At 36.9% G+C, this 13896-nt stretch overlaps 2 protein-coding genes across 4 annotated transcripts in view; both read left to right on the top strand.

The window, feature by feature from the left end:
- Positions 1-3697, top strand: part of LOC149078657 (hemocyte protein-glutamine gamma-glutamyltransferase-like) — a 37904-nt gene extending 34207 nt beyond the window's left edge. For all 3 annotated transcript variants that reach the window (XM_089240799.1, XM_089240801.1, XM_089240800.1), the window contains exon 15: positions 3425-3697. In XM_089240799.1, the coding sequence (XP_089096925.1) occupies positions 3425-3566 (142 nt within the window). In that variant the 3' untranslated portion in view covers positions 3567-3697. The remainder of the gene's footprint in view (positions 1-3424) is intronic.
- A 7831-nt stretch (positions 3698-11528) lies between these two features.
- LOC149078656 (annulin-like) overlaps positions 11529-13896 on the top strand; it is a 35001-nt gene continuing 32633 nt past the window's right edge. The window contains exon 1 of the mRNA XM_089240797.1: positions 11529-12266. Coding sequence (XP_089096923.1) covers positions 11873-12266 — 394 coding nt within the window. The 5' untranslated portion in view covers positions 11529-11872. The remainder of the gene's footprint in view (positions 12267-13896) is intronic.

The following is a 13896-nucleotide window of genomic DNA, read 5'->3' as shown; positions in this document are numbered from 1 at the left end:
GGTACATTTTAGCAAACTTTCAGGTTAATAAACTAAACACTAGTTTTAAAAAGTGAATTTTTTAATAACAACGTTTTTATAATCCAAATAATTTTATATCTTGTGTAAAGCTGTGAAAAAACCATTCAATACTGATATACAACACGTGGATTAACCCCTTGGCTGCGGGAATAGTCAGATAAAAACTGCTCTCAAAATTGCTGCGTTTTTCCTGGACGGATCATGCGGATCTCTAGGGAATAAGTGAGGATCACGTTGTTAAAAAGAAAAAAATCACTTTTTTTTCAATTGTTAAAGATAGTTGACACTCAAACTCGTACTCTGAAAATATAATATATACCTCAGCTAACGAAGATAATTCGTTCCGGAATCACGTCCGTCAGCCGAAAACTTCGCAAGCCGAGGAATTCGTTAGCCGAGATATCACTATGCAGTGAAACCCATTTCAGTTTGTTTAATTTCCAAACAGTTTCAGTTACGGTATTGTTCGTGCGACTAAATTAGTTTCGTTTTTCAGCGTCATCTACCTTTAACTTCTACTTTTAAATATAGATTTCAGTCATATTTTTTCTTATCGTGTTTTTTTTTATCCGAGAAATCTATTTCTCAATATTTTACAGAATACTTGATCATATTGCTAAGTTGTATCTTTATAAAATAATCGGATACAGTGAAATATCAGTTAATACGAAGTTTGTTCCTCCTTCATGAGCCTTAAACATTAACGTTAACAAATTTCATTCCCGCAGCAATGTTTATCATAGAGCTGATTTATTATGTTTTGAATGTAAGAAACAAGGCAGAACAAATAAATTGCCCGACGCACGTAGAAAGTTTTGACAGGCATGCAATTTTTATGCAATATACGTTTCAGGATACGTTTCAGGATTGGGAAATTGAGGAAATCGAAAATTTTTTCGGAATTACGAGGTCTAATTTCTACGTCATAAATAGCCACACAAATTGATATCACTAGCTCATCGTGACAACCCTGACAAAGGTTAGCGACGCACTCTTTGAGAAACATTGAACTATAGTACAATCAGCCGATAATGACGGTATGACCATGTAGTTATAAATTGTTCCTTTTTATTCCCGGATGCTGCAATGGAGAAGCCTTAAAGAGACTTATCATATTGATTTTATTTTCAAGTAAAAATCTCTGGGACAATTTCTGATATCGCCAGTAGGTGATGGAGTCTGGATTGTTCTCTGTTAGTATGGTATGGTATGCTTTCTGTCACGGAATTAATAATAATTATAATAATTTAGATAAATGGTTTGATTTATCTATAATGCCAGCAAATCGAAGGTGAGAGCAAACGACCTGTCTTTTTGACATTGGTGTGAGGGTAATAATCAGAGACATATTTAACGGTACGAGCACCGGGCTTACTCCCGGGTCCCAGACTTTTGAAGAGGCCCCGAAAAACCCAAACTTTACACTTTTTTTCTAATTTAGGGGGACTCGGTATTTTCTGCTGCGTCCGAGGCCTCAACGAAATTTAATTCGTCTCTGAGTGTAATCGACTCATTTTCTCCCCCAAACGATTCATCGTGAGGGCAACAGACCTACACCCCAATTTTATGGAAGCTCTAAAATTTGTATTTTAGATTAACAAAAACAAAAATATTGAATTAATTAATTAAATTCCTATTTGTTTCATTAAATTATGGAATAAATAAAATTCATAAATGATTTAAATGCTGGATTTTTTTTTTTTTTGCCTCTTTCAAAGGAGCTCTCCGCGGAGTTCACAGAGAGCTGAAGAACAAATTTCAGCCATCAAATACTTATAAAGCTTTTAAGTAAAATATAGTGGGGGGGGGAGATGTGACTACTTTCGGAATCCAGTGGAACTGCCTATGGAACCTGGAATGTGTCAACGCATTGGGGCCCATTATAGCATGCCGGAGCCTCATGTACATATGATTCCCGTGCGATGAGATCTGGTCCTATGGTTTCCGGGGAAAAAGTACGCAAATATAGAATCTATAACTTGAAGCTGATCGTGAAGCCACAGAACATCGCTTTGTTCGGGGACCCATTACATTAAAACGGTCCTGAATAGACACCCCCATAAGAAGAAAACACTGAACCCTTCTTGTCCAGGGGTCTGAAGCCAGAAAGATATCTGTAGGGGTGGGATTAGCGTTTCTAGAATTGCAAGTTTGGGAGGAACCGGTAAATTTGACGAATGAGTGTTTCAGGAAATATAGTAGAATGGGAGTGCACCAAAATTTTGGTCATTGAGCGACCAAAAGAGTGGCCTAGAGAGTGAGAGGTTCGCGGGGTACTTTGCCCGAGTGGCACAGTGGTAAGATGCTCGTCTTCCACTATGAAGGTTACCGTCAAGGTCCACAGGTTTGAATCCAGGCATAGAACATCAGAAACAAACTCTTTAATTACTAAATCCGGGTGGCCACAGATAGATGGCACCTTCATTTCCACTGGTTGGAAATTGCTGTTTGGTGATATATGACCGGAGTTGGTGCGTGGTAAAATAGTTCCCGGGGCTTGTCCAGCCTAAATTCAGATTCGTTTCGCAGGCCCCCCTTCACAAAATTCCGAATTTAAAAAACGGACCCTTTACAAAATACAAATTATCGAAAAGACAAATTTGAAATTTCATTTCTTTTGTACAAAATTAAGATTGTTTCACTTCCCACAAAATTACTTACTTTTTGCAAAAACGTGACCCAATAAAAAAAGTCTGAACAGAAGGTCAGTGACCAAAAGTGTCACCTAAAGAGCAGGAGACGAGATCGGTGAGCGACCTAAAGGGTGACATCATGAAGCATATGCAAGCATGTGAATTTCCAATACAGTGCGAAAGCATATGAATTTTAAAAAAGTGACTTATAGAGTAAAAAGAGTGACCCTCTCTAGACTAGAAAGTATGTAAGCATGGGAGGGGTGACTAAAAGAGTGCATTAGAGACAGAGTCGTATTTACAGGGGCGGTGGGAAAGGTAAACAGTCTATAGCCAAGGTGGCATATTTGAGGAATTACTGGTCAAGAAAACTGTACAAGAATTATAAATGGCGGCAAAATTTGATGGCAAAAAAAGCCATAGATTCACTTTTTTTTTAGGCTTTATTCATAAAATTTTCGTTCATCGTAAATTTAGTCAAAGAATCAATGCAGAAAGGGCTGGGTGGGGGGGGGGTGCACGAGAAGAAAATATTATCAAAATATGGAATTCCATAGGCCAAAAAAGGTTGAGAAAACACCAATTTATCGGATTGAACTAAGTTTATTTCCATTCCAATGGCTAAATAAATGAAACCAGCCATAGATTCCGAAATTGTTAAGAATCACTAGTAATTTGCTAGAGACAAATTTCATTAATATTCGGTTTGAATAACTAGAACATAATAATCTGTTCATGGCTAATAACCTATTTATTCATTTATTTTCTAGTGATATTGGACCATATGGCACACTAAACCATGTCGAAACGTTAGTCCCGAGGAAATCCGGTCCCAGAAAGATAACGGCCGTTTTCTCGTCTCGCCAACTCATCGAAGTCACGGGCACCAAGCAAGTCAATATAAATGACTGAAAACTCTGTTACATTTTTCAATTGAAACACTGCCATGAGAATTTTCCTGTTGTTTCCCTGAACTGGCAAAAAAATAAAACGCTGACGTGCTTATTATTGCAGAAAAAAATAAACTTTTTATTATAACTATATTTTAGATTCTCTCTTTACATACATTTCTATCTATGTAAATTAAATTGAAAGGTTTTGTTTTAGAAATCAGTCATGCCTGTGTGCGTAGGCGTACGCAGAATTTTCTCAAGGGGGGGGGGGCTTTCGGTTTCTTTTCCTTCTCGCGGGGTGGGGGGGTTACGTATTTTCCTGCAAAATAACACTATAATCTCGGCTTAGGGGGGGGGGTTAGAACTCCCAATCCCCCCCCCCCCCATCCTTTGCGTACGCCAATGTCTGTGTGTGGCGTCCTAATGGGTGAGCAGGGTCATCTCAAGAGCATCATGGCCCCCAGCTAAGTGATTTTCCTGAAGCCCATATCTGATTAGAAATGTCAACCTTTTCCCAACCTTCCTGTTCCCGTGGACCCCACGCAGTGAAGTTAAATTCATCGCGACACCACTTTCCCCCCCCCTCTCCCGATAAAATCTAAATTTTACAGGTTTTCCTTATTTATTTCACAGCGGTTAAATGGGTATATGAAAAGCAAATGAAAATGTTATCATATGCCCCCCCCCCTTCCAACAACAGGATCCCTAGGCTAGCAAACCAGTCCATATTCCAAGAAATTTATAGGGACACCTCCTGAGCATTTTGGTTGGTCTCCTAGCCATACTTTGCACTGGAAGGGATCAAATTAATTTTCGTTTGGATCAAATCAAGTTTTCGTTTGGATCACATCAAGTTTATTTTGAATCACATCAAGTTTATTTTGAATCAAATCAAGTTTATTTTGAATCAAATCAAGTTTATTTTGAATAACTTCGAAAATCAAATCACTTTCAGTTCGAATCAAATCACTTTCAGTTCGAATCAAATCACTTTCAGTTCGAATCAAATCACTTTCAGTTCGAATCAAATCAAGTTTATTTTGAATAACTTCGAATCAAATCACTTTCAGTTCGAAAATCAAATCACTTTCAGTTCGAAGTTCGAAAATCAAATCACTTTCAGTTCGAAGTTCGAAAATCAAATCACTTTCAGTTCGAAGTTCGAAAATCAAATCACTTTGAAGCCACTATTCTCCGTCTGTGCAGATCGGAATCAGATGGGTGTATGGGAATGTTGGATCAGTTCTGTTTCAGATGCAATGCTATATTCCGACGCTTTAAATGAGAATATTACAGCAACATGAATGAATACGCGATTTGTTTACATTACTTATACTTGTATCAAGGCTAAGGCGTTGGAGAAACTATTGTAGTATATAAAGTACGCTAAAATAGATACGTAATTACCGTAATATAATGGCAATAATAGAAAAAAAAAACTCAGCTTACGAGTTGAAAAACAGGTTTGGGTCGATCCACCCTAACTTATTATCCCAAAAAACCGGGTCCTTTTTAATTTTTTTTTTTCAATAGTAATAAATATACAGAGTGTTCAGTGTTTTCTATTTTTCCCCCCTCAGCTGAGGATGATGTGATGACTGTCTCTCTCCACAGTGCTCTTCTAATCCCTTGGCAAGTCAAGTTTGTGGGAGAGGTCACAGGTCAAAATGTCTAGTTTTCGTCTTTTTATTTTCTCCATTCAAATGTCAGAGAGTGGAAAAGAAATTAGCGAAAGCTTCGAAATTTACTTCTTCTTCGGGCTACTGTTGGCGACTTATCGTCAAAAAGATTATTTTTGTACCGAATTTACCCGATGGTTCTTCGTCGAAACATCGCCAAGGGAATTTTTTTTTTAATATTAAAAATAATTAAAATAGATGACAAAATATCTGGTGATGTTTTTGTCGGCGATATTTTGACGCGATACCAAATCTATTGACGGAAGAGAAAATTTTGAAAATGATATTAAACTTGAAATTTTCAATCACGAATGTGGAAATGCGATCGTATATTTTAAATACCAAGAAATCAATTTCAGTTTGGACCAAATCATTTTCATCTGAAATAAAATCACTTTCAATTCGAATGTGAAATCGATTCAATTTTTAATCAAACAATCAGCATTTTTGAATCAAATTACTTCACGATCAACATTTGAACCGAATTCAAATCAATTTATTTTGTTTATTTATCGATGTCAAATTTGTGTGTGTGTGTGAATCAAATTAGCCATTTGGAATTGAACAAAATTTAATTTCAATCAACTTAAATTTGAGTCAATCAATTTTTAATCAAATCCCTTTCAATATGGAATAATCAATTTACAGTTTAATAAACCTCAAATCAAATTACATTTCAATCTAATCAGTTTAATTTGTGACTCGGTACAAATCGATGTCAAAACAACTTATTTGACACGTCCTTCCGATCTGTACAGCAGTGAGTCCCACGACGTGCCACGGTAATCTCGCACGATATTGTAGAAATAAATTTATATTGAACAGTATATTGAACATTAAGGATATATTTCATGCCATTCCTCTCCCCCACATACTGCATCCTTGGGGATCTGGGGGATTTTGGGATTTTTGACTCCTCCGATTCTGTAGTATTGACATCGACTCGGCTGGGATCTTTAGCGGGTCCTATTATAGTGAGTTTAGTGTGAAAAACAATAAATTCATTCCGGTCCCCATAGCTGGTCCAGTCAGCCCTACCCTTGTGTGGGCGCGGTAGCCCAGGTCGATAAGATACTCGCCAAAAGTACCAAAGGATGTTTAGAGGTGTCGCAAGTTCGATACCCGGTTCGTCCTTGTCAGAAAACTTTCCTGGCACAGGGATACAACAGAAACGGCGACATGACCGCAGAAAAGATTGCTACCGCAGGAAGTCCCCCATCGAGGGGTTAGCGCACCATCCGCTCGATGAGTATAAAAGAGAAGCCTGCCGTTTGGAATCGGCAATAAATTGTAGGTCCCGGTCTAATTAGCCCTCCTGTGCAGACAATGACAGTGGTGTGACAAAAATGATCAAATGAACTACCCTTGTGTGAGCCATGAGGCTATCATATATATCATACATGCTCATCCCATGGTCCGTGAGACAAATGTGGCCTCGAAGTCGTCTAATGTAGCGCGTGATCTTAAACCAAATTTTGCAAACATGAATTAAACGGCACATTACCAGATCACTTAAGTGATGTGAAACTGCATCACTTAAGTGGCCCAGGGTGTATTTCCAGATCACTGAAAGGGCCCGTGGCGACACATATCCAAATCACTTAAGTAGTTCCACACCAGTCACCCGCGCAAAATATCCAGATCACTTAAGTGACCTGTGACACATTTCCAGGCCACTGAAGTGCCTCGTGGTGCATTTCCACTTTAATCAGGTGGCATGCCGCTGATTTTCAGATCACTTTAGTGGGCCGTGGCGAATTTCCAGATGACTCCAGGTGGTCCTCGGCACATTTCCAGACCACCGGAATGACCCGTGATGCAATTTCACATCCCTCAGGTAGCCCAGCTCATTCCCAGATAACTTAAACGATATAGAAATGCGCCGCGAGTCACTTAAGTGATCCGCGACGACACTGTTTCACATCATTTCAGTGGCCTACGGCACGTTTCTAAAAACCAGTGAATTAGCCCGCACTCTCCAAAAGGTGGAGCACCCTTGATATACAATGTAAAAACACCATCGGCTTAAAATTTGTATGATTGTTTTCGACTAAAAAAACTCTCATTTCAAGAATATAATTTCTATTACAAAATTTCTAATTTTGTAATAGAAATTTTGTAATGAGCAAAATTCATTGATGAGCAAAAGCTAATTTTGAAAATTAGCTCATTACAAAATTTCTAATTTTGTAATGAGCATGCGTATATGAGCATACGTGGTTGTTGCTCATATTGGGCACAACTAAAAAAATATTTAAATAAATGAAGTAAACAAATTTTCACGAGTATTTATTATATTGACTTTAATTTGTTTAAATATCAAATATTTAATTAAATGAAATTAGGTAAATAAAAACAAATGCGAACGGAATCCTTCATGACTAGTAATCATCATATTTGGTTCTGTCGGTGTCCATTTCTTCATTCAGTATCACGTTCATAAAACGGACATGTTGATGGGTCTCCGGGAATGTTGGGCGAGATTTTACGCCTGATGTGGGGAAAGAAAGAGACGTATATATAAGCTTAGCGGTCAGATTTCAAGCGTCGCATTATGTATGGCTAATGAGATTTGACATCAAACTAAAAAAAATATAATGCATATTTAGATTAGATTTCATCAGCTAATCCTCATTTAATTTTGAGAAATGACTTTGCGGCTGGTTGAGGATTTCGATGTCAAAGAGATCTCTTGTAATGAAGGTTATATACTATACATACACGCCTGATACAAATCTCTCAAATTCCAAGAAACTTGGGTTCAATGTTTCTTCATGAAAAATAGATCTTGGCTAATCTCGGAGCACACACTCAAATATTCTAAAAATTTCCAAACACAAAAAAAAATGTGAAACAATGATATTCGATGAGCTCGAAAGCTTATGAAATTTAGAAATAATGTGTGTGTTTGTCTTGAGAAGTATCCAGTTGTGGGAACCACGAAAAATTTTTAACTAAATTTGAATAGAAATTTCACGAGATTCTGATAATCTATTTACTAGTTATTGTAGAGACAAAAATTAAATACATAGTTTTTGATTCTAGAATAACAGAACTTTAAAAATTAACACAAAATTGATTTAAATTTTTTTTTTTGAAATTCTTCATTTGAAGACCAGTCGCATTAAAAGTAAATATCCCTTGGCGTTGTGCATTCTATAAATTTATAGATGCGTCAAATAAAAAGTATGTCTTACACATTATTAACAAACACACATATGGATACTAAAGAGGGATGTCGAATTGTTTTCTCACCCTGCTTGTCTAAGTCACTGCTATTAGTGATCATCTTATAATATATAAATACAGGGTGGGCAAAAAGTCTGTGTGGAAACTTTAAAAATTCATAAAAACCGGAAAAATGACCGAAATAGAAAACAATTTGCAGGGTTAGCATCGCTACGTCACAGGATTTTTTTTAACAGGAAAAAATAACTACAAAACCACCGATAGGTGGCACTGACGTGTACACAAATCTAAAGGAGATACGCAAATAACGAACAGAATGCCTCCAAATCGTTTATTACAGCAGTATGTGTTCCACATGACCACCACCACAGGGGATAACACATTGCACGTGAGTCACAAATCCAGCAACAGCAGAGTGCTACAGGTCCACATACACAATTTACAACGGTGAACTGATTGTGGATTAGGAGCGCAAGTTCTTATAATCGTCTCATTTGCATATGTGCACTGAAGTCGCTCGTGCCAGTGCCACCTATCGCCTGTTTTTTGAGTAATTTTTTTCCCCGTGACCCAGCGATGCTAACCCTGCAAACCGTTTTTTACTTCTGTAATTTTTCCGGTTTTTATTCATTTTTAAAGTTTCTACGGACTTATTGCCCACCCTGTATATTTTGTGGGAGTACATGCGAACGAGGAGATGGCTCAATCTTCTTACAATTGATATTAAGTCACTGACAAATATCATCTTACAAATTTAGATAACATTAGATAACATTGTGAAATATAAATTCCATACTATCATTTGTTGTATGTACTGTCATTTTGTGTGATTGTGAATTGTAATGTCTCTTAAAAAAAAGGATTCACACACACACACACAATGTCAATTTAACTTGTTTTATTTTCATTCAAACATCGATAGCTAATATTCCAGCCACTAAATTATCCTCCGATGATCACGTGCTGTGTAAGATAAGAAAAAATGGTAAAATGCTTCTGTGCCTATTGGCCAAAGGGAAACATCTTGTGAACATTTCGGGAAAGTTGTTGAAAATAGTTGTTTGTTTGGTGTATTATTTATTTAAGAGTAAACAGACGTTTTTTAAATCGAAAAAATTGATTTTTTCCCCATGTCCTGATAGACACCAGTTGGGATAAAAAAAAGTTGCAAATTAAGGTTGAAATTTTGTTCGCAATCGATCATCATTGCAAAAACGACTCGAGTAATTCGCTTAGCATATTTTTTTTATTTATTTAGAAACCATTTCCATGCGGTAAGTCTGAACAAAATGTAAATTCTAATTCCTCTATTTCACTTAAATCGAAAAAATATATAAATAAATGAAGTATAAAATTTATTAAATAATATAAAATATGAAGCTCGTAATGAATATGAAATATGAGGTATGAAGACAGGAATATGATCGAAGTGTTTAAAATTTTCAACATGATGGATAGGATGGAACATGGGCTATTAAACATACCGCCAATCAACTCCTCCGCGAGGGGACAGCGGTACCGATGGGTAAGGGACATTTCCAGGTTGTTGTGTGTGTCGCAGGGAGTTTTTTCTAATAGGAGTTTTGAATAAATGGAATAGTTTACCCCCGGGGGTCGTGAATTATAACAGAACTTTTTTGATACGTTTAGAAAGAAGTATGATAAGTATAGTGGGATGAATCGAGAAGCTATCCATACTTTGATGAGACAACCATAATCATCTTAAGGGCAGTATATATTATAGTATTAATTATTTTCGAGATATATGCATTTTTATATTGGGTTGCTGCATATTGGTTATATTTGGCATCCATATTTTTTTTATGGGCATCTTTTTTCAGCCACCACCTTGTTGGGTGATTTGCCTGTTGCGGTCTTTGGGCTTGTGCAATTCACACCGTTTAATTTGATCACATCGGGACTCGGGTTTCTGATACTACTAGCCGAATGATAACTATATGCGAAGAAAGTCTCGTATGTAAGTACGGTGACTATTTATCCCATTTGATCAAACGGGACGTATGGTGAACGGCTATTGGTAAAACGGGACAGATTAGTTTTTCTTTCCCACATTACTAGGTTGCAAAATTTTCATTCCATTTTTTTTTTAAATTCTAAAACGAGACATTTTTCCACCCCCCCCCCTTTTGAACTAAAATTCTGCATTCTGATTACTCCACCATTGTGAGGCGTTAGAATGAAACTGTTAAATTACAATATTTTTTTTAATTTACGCAGTAAATTTGATAGATTTTTCTGAGAAAGTCACTCGGGAAAAGAAATTGAATCTAGCCAACTGAAAGAGAAACTGATAAATAACTAAAGGGAAGCGTTTTTCTTTTCGTCGTACAATGTAGGAAGACCATTGAAAAAAAAAACAGCTCCACGCGTTCATGGATCCCAGCGAATACTATTATAGACTGATTACGACATCGGGTAAGGAAATGTTTGTCAACAAGGAGGGGAAAAAAATAAGTTTGGTCAGCAGTGTTAGAACTCGCAAAGAAAAAAAATTCTCTCTCTCCCACGGGATAAAAAATTGATAACATTATCCGAACTCCCACAAACGAATTTTTTCCCACGTTATGATATTAGTCCGTTCCGTTTCTTTGCAAAAGTGTTAGCAATAATGATAATATTATCAGAGGCGGATTTAACGTAGGGTGCACCGGGCGCGCGCGTGGGGCCTTGACTTCTGAAGAGCCCTGAAAAACTCAAACTTTACACTTTTTTCTAATTTAAGGGGCCCAATACTTTCTCTTACACCCGGGGCCTCAACCGACTGAAATCCGCTTCTGAATATTATCCATGATTCTAATAACCAGCGTCGATCGCATTTGTATGAAATAAATTAAAATAATTATTACAAAAAAAATTGTTATCGCTCCTCCTCCGCTTCTGTAGTATTGACATCATGCAACTAATGATTAACCTAGACCGGAAACTTTTTTCTTTTATGGACGGAACTGAAATGACGTATTCGAAGTCACATTGTGGCAACCTCAGCGCTTTTAGCACATGGCGTCTAAAACCGGCTATAAGCATCACCATCATCATCAACAACACCATCGACTGAAAAAAAAAAAAAAACACAACACACGCACGGGGCAAAGCTTACAACCTACGCTTTTTTGTGATGCCTCTTTGGCTGCATTGATGATGCTCGAGAGTAGATAGATCTTTTTCTCCTCTTGCGGTTTGGTTATTATTATTGTTTTTCTTTTTTGGTCATTATTTGTTTGTTTTGACGAAGGAGAAAACTGTCATCACCGCGAATTCTTCGTCGCTGACAGAATATGCGAAAAATGCGAGACTGACGGAAAAATAATAATTAATAATTATTCCCACGTCCGAAAGTAGCCAAAAAAACACTTCGTTCGGTGATGAGATAATCCCATAGCGATGTCTATTCTTTGCGGTCTTGTCTGCGACTGAATATCAAGTATTCCGATAGAATATGGGGAGCTGTCCGTCATCGTTTCGAGCTCAGTTCACACCGGTCCACGAGAACGGACATAGTGGTACCACGGACATCGTCATGAAACCGATGGACGACGACGATATCGACAAAGATAAGACCACGACCAGCACCATCGTCATCGGCGAAGACGGCACCAAAGATGTAGACGAGGCCGTTGACGATAACGTTAGAAAAAACAACGACGGCGATAAGAAGCTTAAGAAGCAAGAGAAGAAGAAAAAGATCAAAGATGAGAAAAAAGATAAGAATGATAAGAAAGATAAGAAAAATAAGAAAGATAAGAATGATAAGAACAAAGATAAAATAAAGATCAAAGAGACTAGCGATGAGGTTTCGGCCGTCAATAATGGAAGTGCGAACGAAGCCAGAGGTGAGTTTTCAAAATCAATTTATTAGAAAAAATATTATAGCGAAATATTTTGCAACAAGTAAATTCTTTCACTATGCATTTATTTTTAATGTGTAGTGAATGGCGGGTATCTTAAGAAATTAATTAATTATTGAAATAAAGAAGCTGATCTAATGAGGGCCACGGCATCCTGAAACGTTGCTCGTGATCTCTCATAATCACTTGGGCGAGTGTTTTTCTACGGGAACTCGCTGATTAATTTATAGTGTATAAAAATGAAAACAATAATCTCACTAATCCGAACTAATTTACGTTGGGAACTGTGTGGATTGGCCATGAAATTCGATTCATTTTTTTTAACTCACTCCGCAGAATAGTAGAAATCATTAAATCCCCTATAAAATGTGCAATTTTTTTTTAAAATGAAGTATTCTTTCTTCTTTGCAACTTCCAAACACTTATTTTTTAGCATTTTTTTAGCTATTCGGATTTAGGTGGTATTCGAATCAACGAGGTACGAATTTGCGGATGATCCAAATGTAATGATGTTGTTGATACCACATCCTCTAACTAGAGTCCTATCTGTCAGGTAACGTCATTGAAATTATTGGTGTTTTCTCTACTCAGAATATCATTTCCATTAGCCCAGATACTTTAATATATACCGTTGCGATTCACCCTTGAATTTCATGTGAATTCAACGATTTAGACATTTTTACACACACGGTCGGCTGCGATTAAACATAGATCCACGGTTCCAGCACATAATTTCCGATTAAGCGGAGTATTCGATTGTTCAGGGAACAATTAAATAGCTGTTTAACATCGTTATAGTATAATTTATACATCCAAACCTTCTGATAAAGGATCGATATTAACAAAGCTTCTGGAATAAATCAGACATCAAAATGAAATGAAAATTATATTGAATATTACAACGATCCCAACTCTTAGGGTTACTAAATTTATTCGATTAAAGCGGAGAAAAGTTGCTAAACTAATTCGATTAAGTGGGGAAGGTTGGCATTATCTCCCTCTATGAAAGAAAATTTGGTTCCAAAGGATTTATTCGAATACGTAAGTGTAATAATATCGAAGAAGTAATATATCTATAAGTGTAATAGTACCCACTATAAGTAGATAATATATCCGTTTATTCGTTATCCGATCTAGCGGGGCCGACAGCGCTTTGAAATTTTTGAGTAACTAATAAAACTATTTTTAGCCGATGACCCGCGTCATAAGGGTGACTTTTCCTACTGAAAGACCATAAAAAATATTTAATGATTACAAACACAAAAATACCGTCTCTGCTCATTTTCCTCCTTTTTTTTTTGCTTTTATAATATTGCATGATGGCGGATATTACACAGCTGTTCAGCACATGTCGGCTGATGGTTGTTTGCGGAAAATAGAGGTCTTCGTTCGCCTCCGTTCATTGAGAATACCGCAAATTCCAAGAAACCATTATAGCTGCGGTGCACAGCCATTGGCCGCTCTTCGTGGTGATTTAACATCGATTCTTATTAACCCTTTCGCCAAAATTATAAAATTCCATAAAACATATTAAACCTGCGCAGGTTTTTTACACCATATTCCAGTGTTTCCCAAAATGGACGATATCTCACCTTGGTAGTAGAGGCGCGTTTAC

This window comes from Pholcus phalangioides, unplaced genomic scaffold, assembly GCF_987345545.1.
Source record: "Pholcus phalangioides strain wild (caught in Gottingen) unplaced genomic scaffold, Ppha-v1.0 ptg000013l_1, whole genome shotgun sequence".
Lineage (NCBI taxonomy): Eukaryota > Metazoa > Arthropoda > Arachnida > Araneae > Pholcidae > Pholcus > Pholcus phalangioides.
The sequence above is the reverse complement of the archived record's forward strand: the minus strand, read 5'-3'. Positions and strand labels throughout refer to the sequence as shown.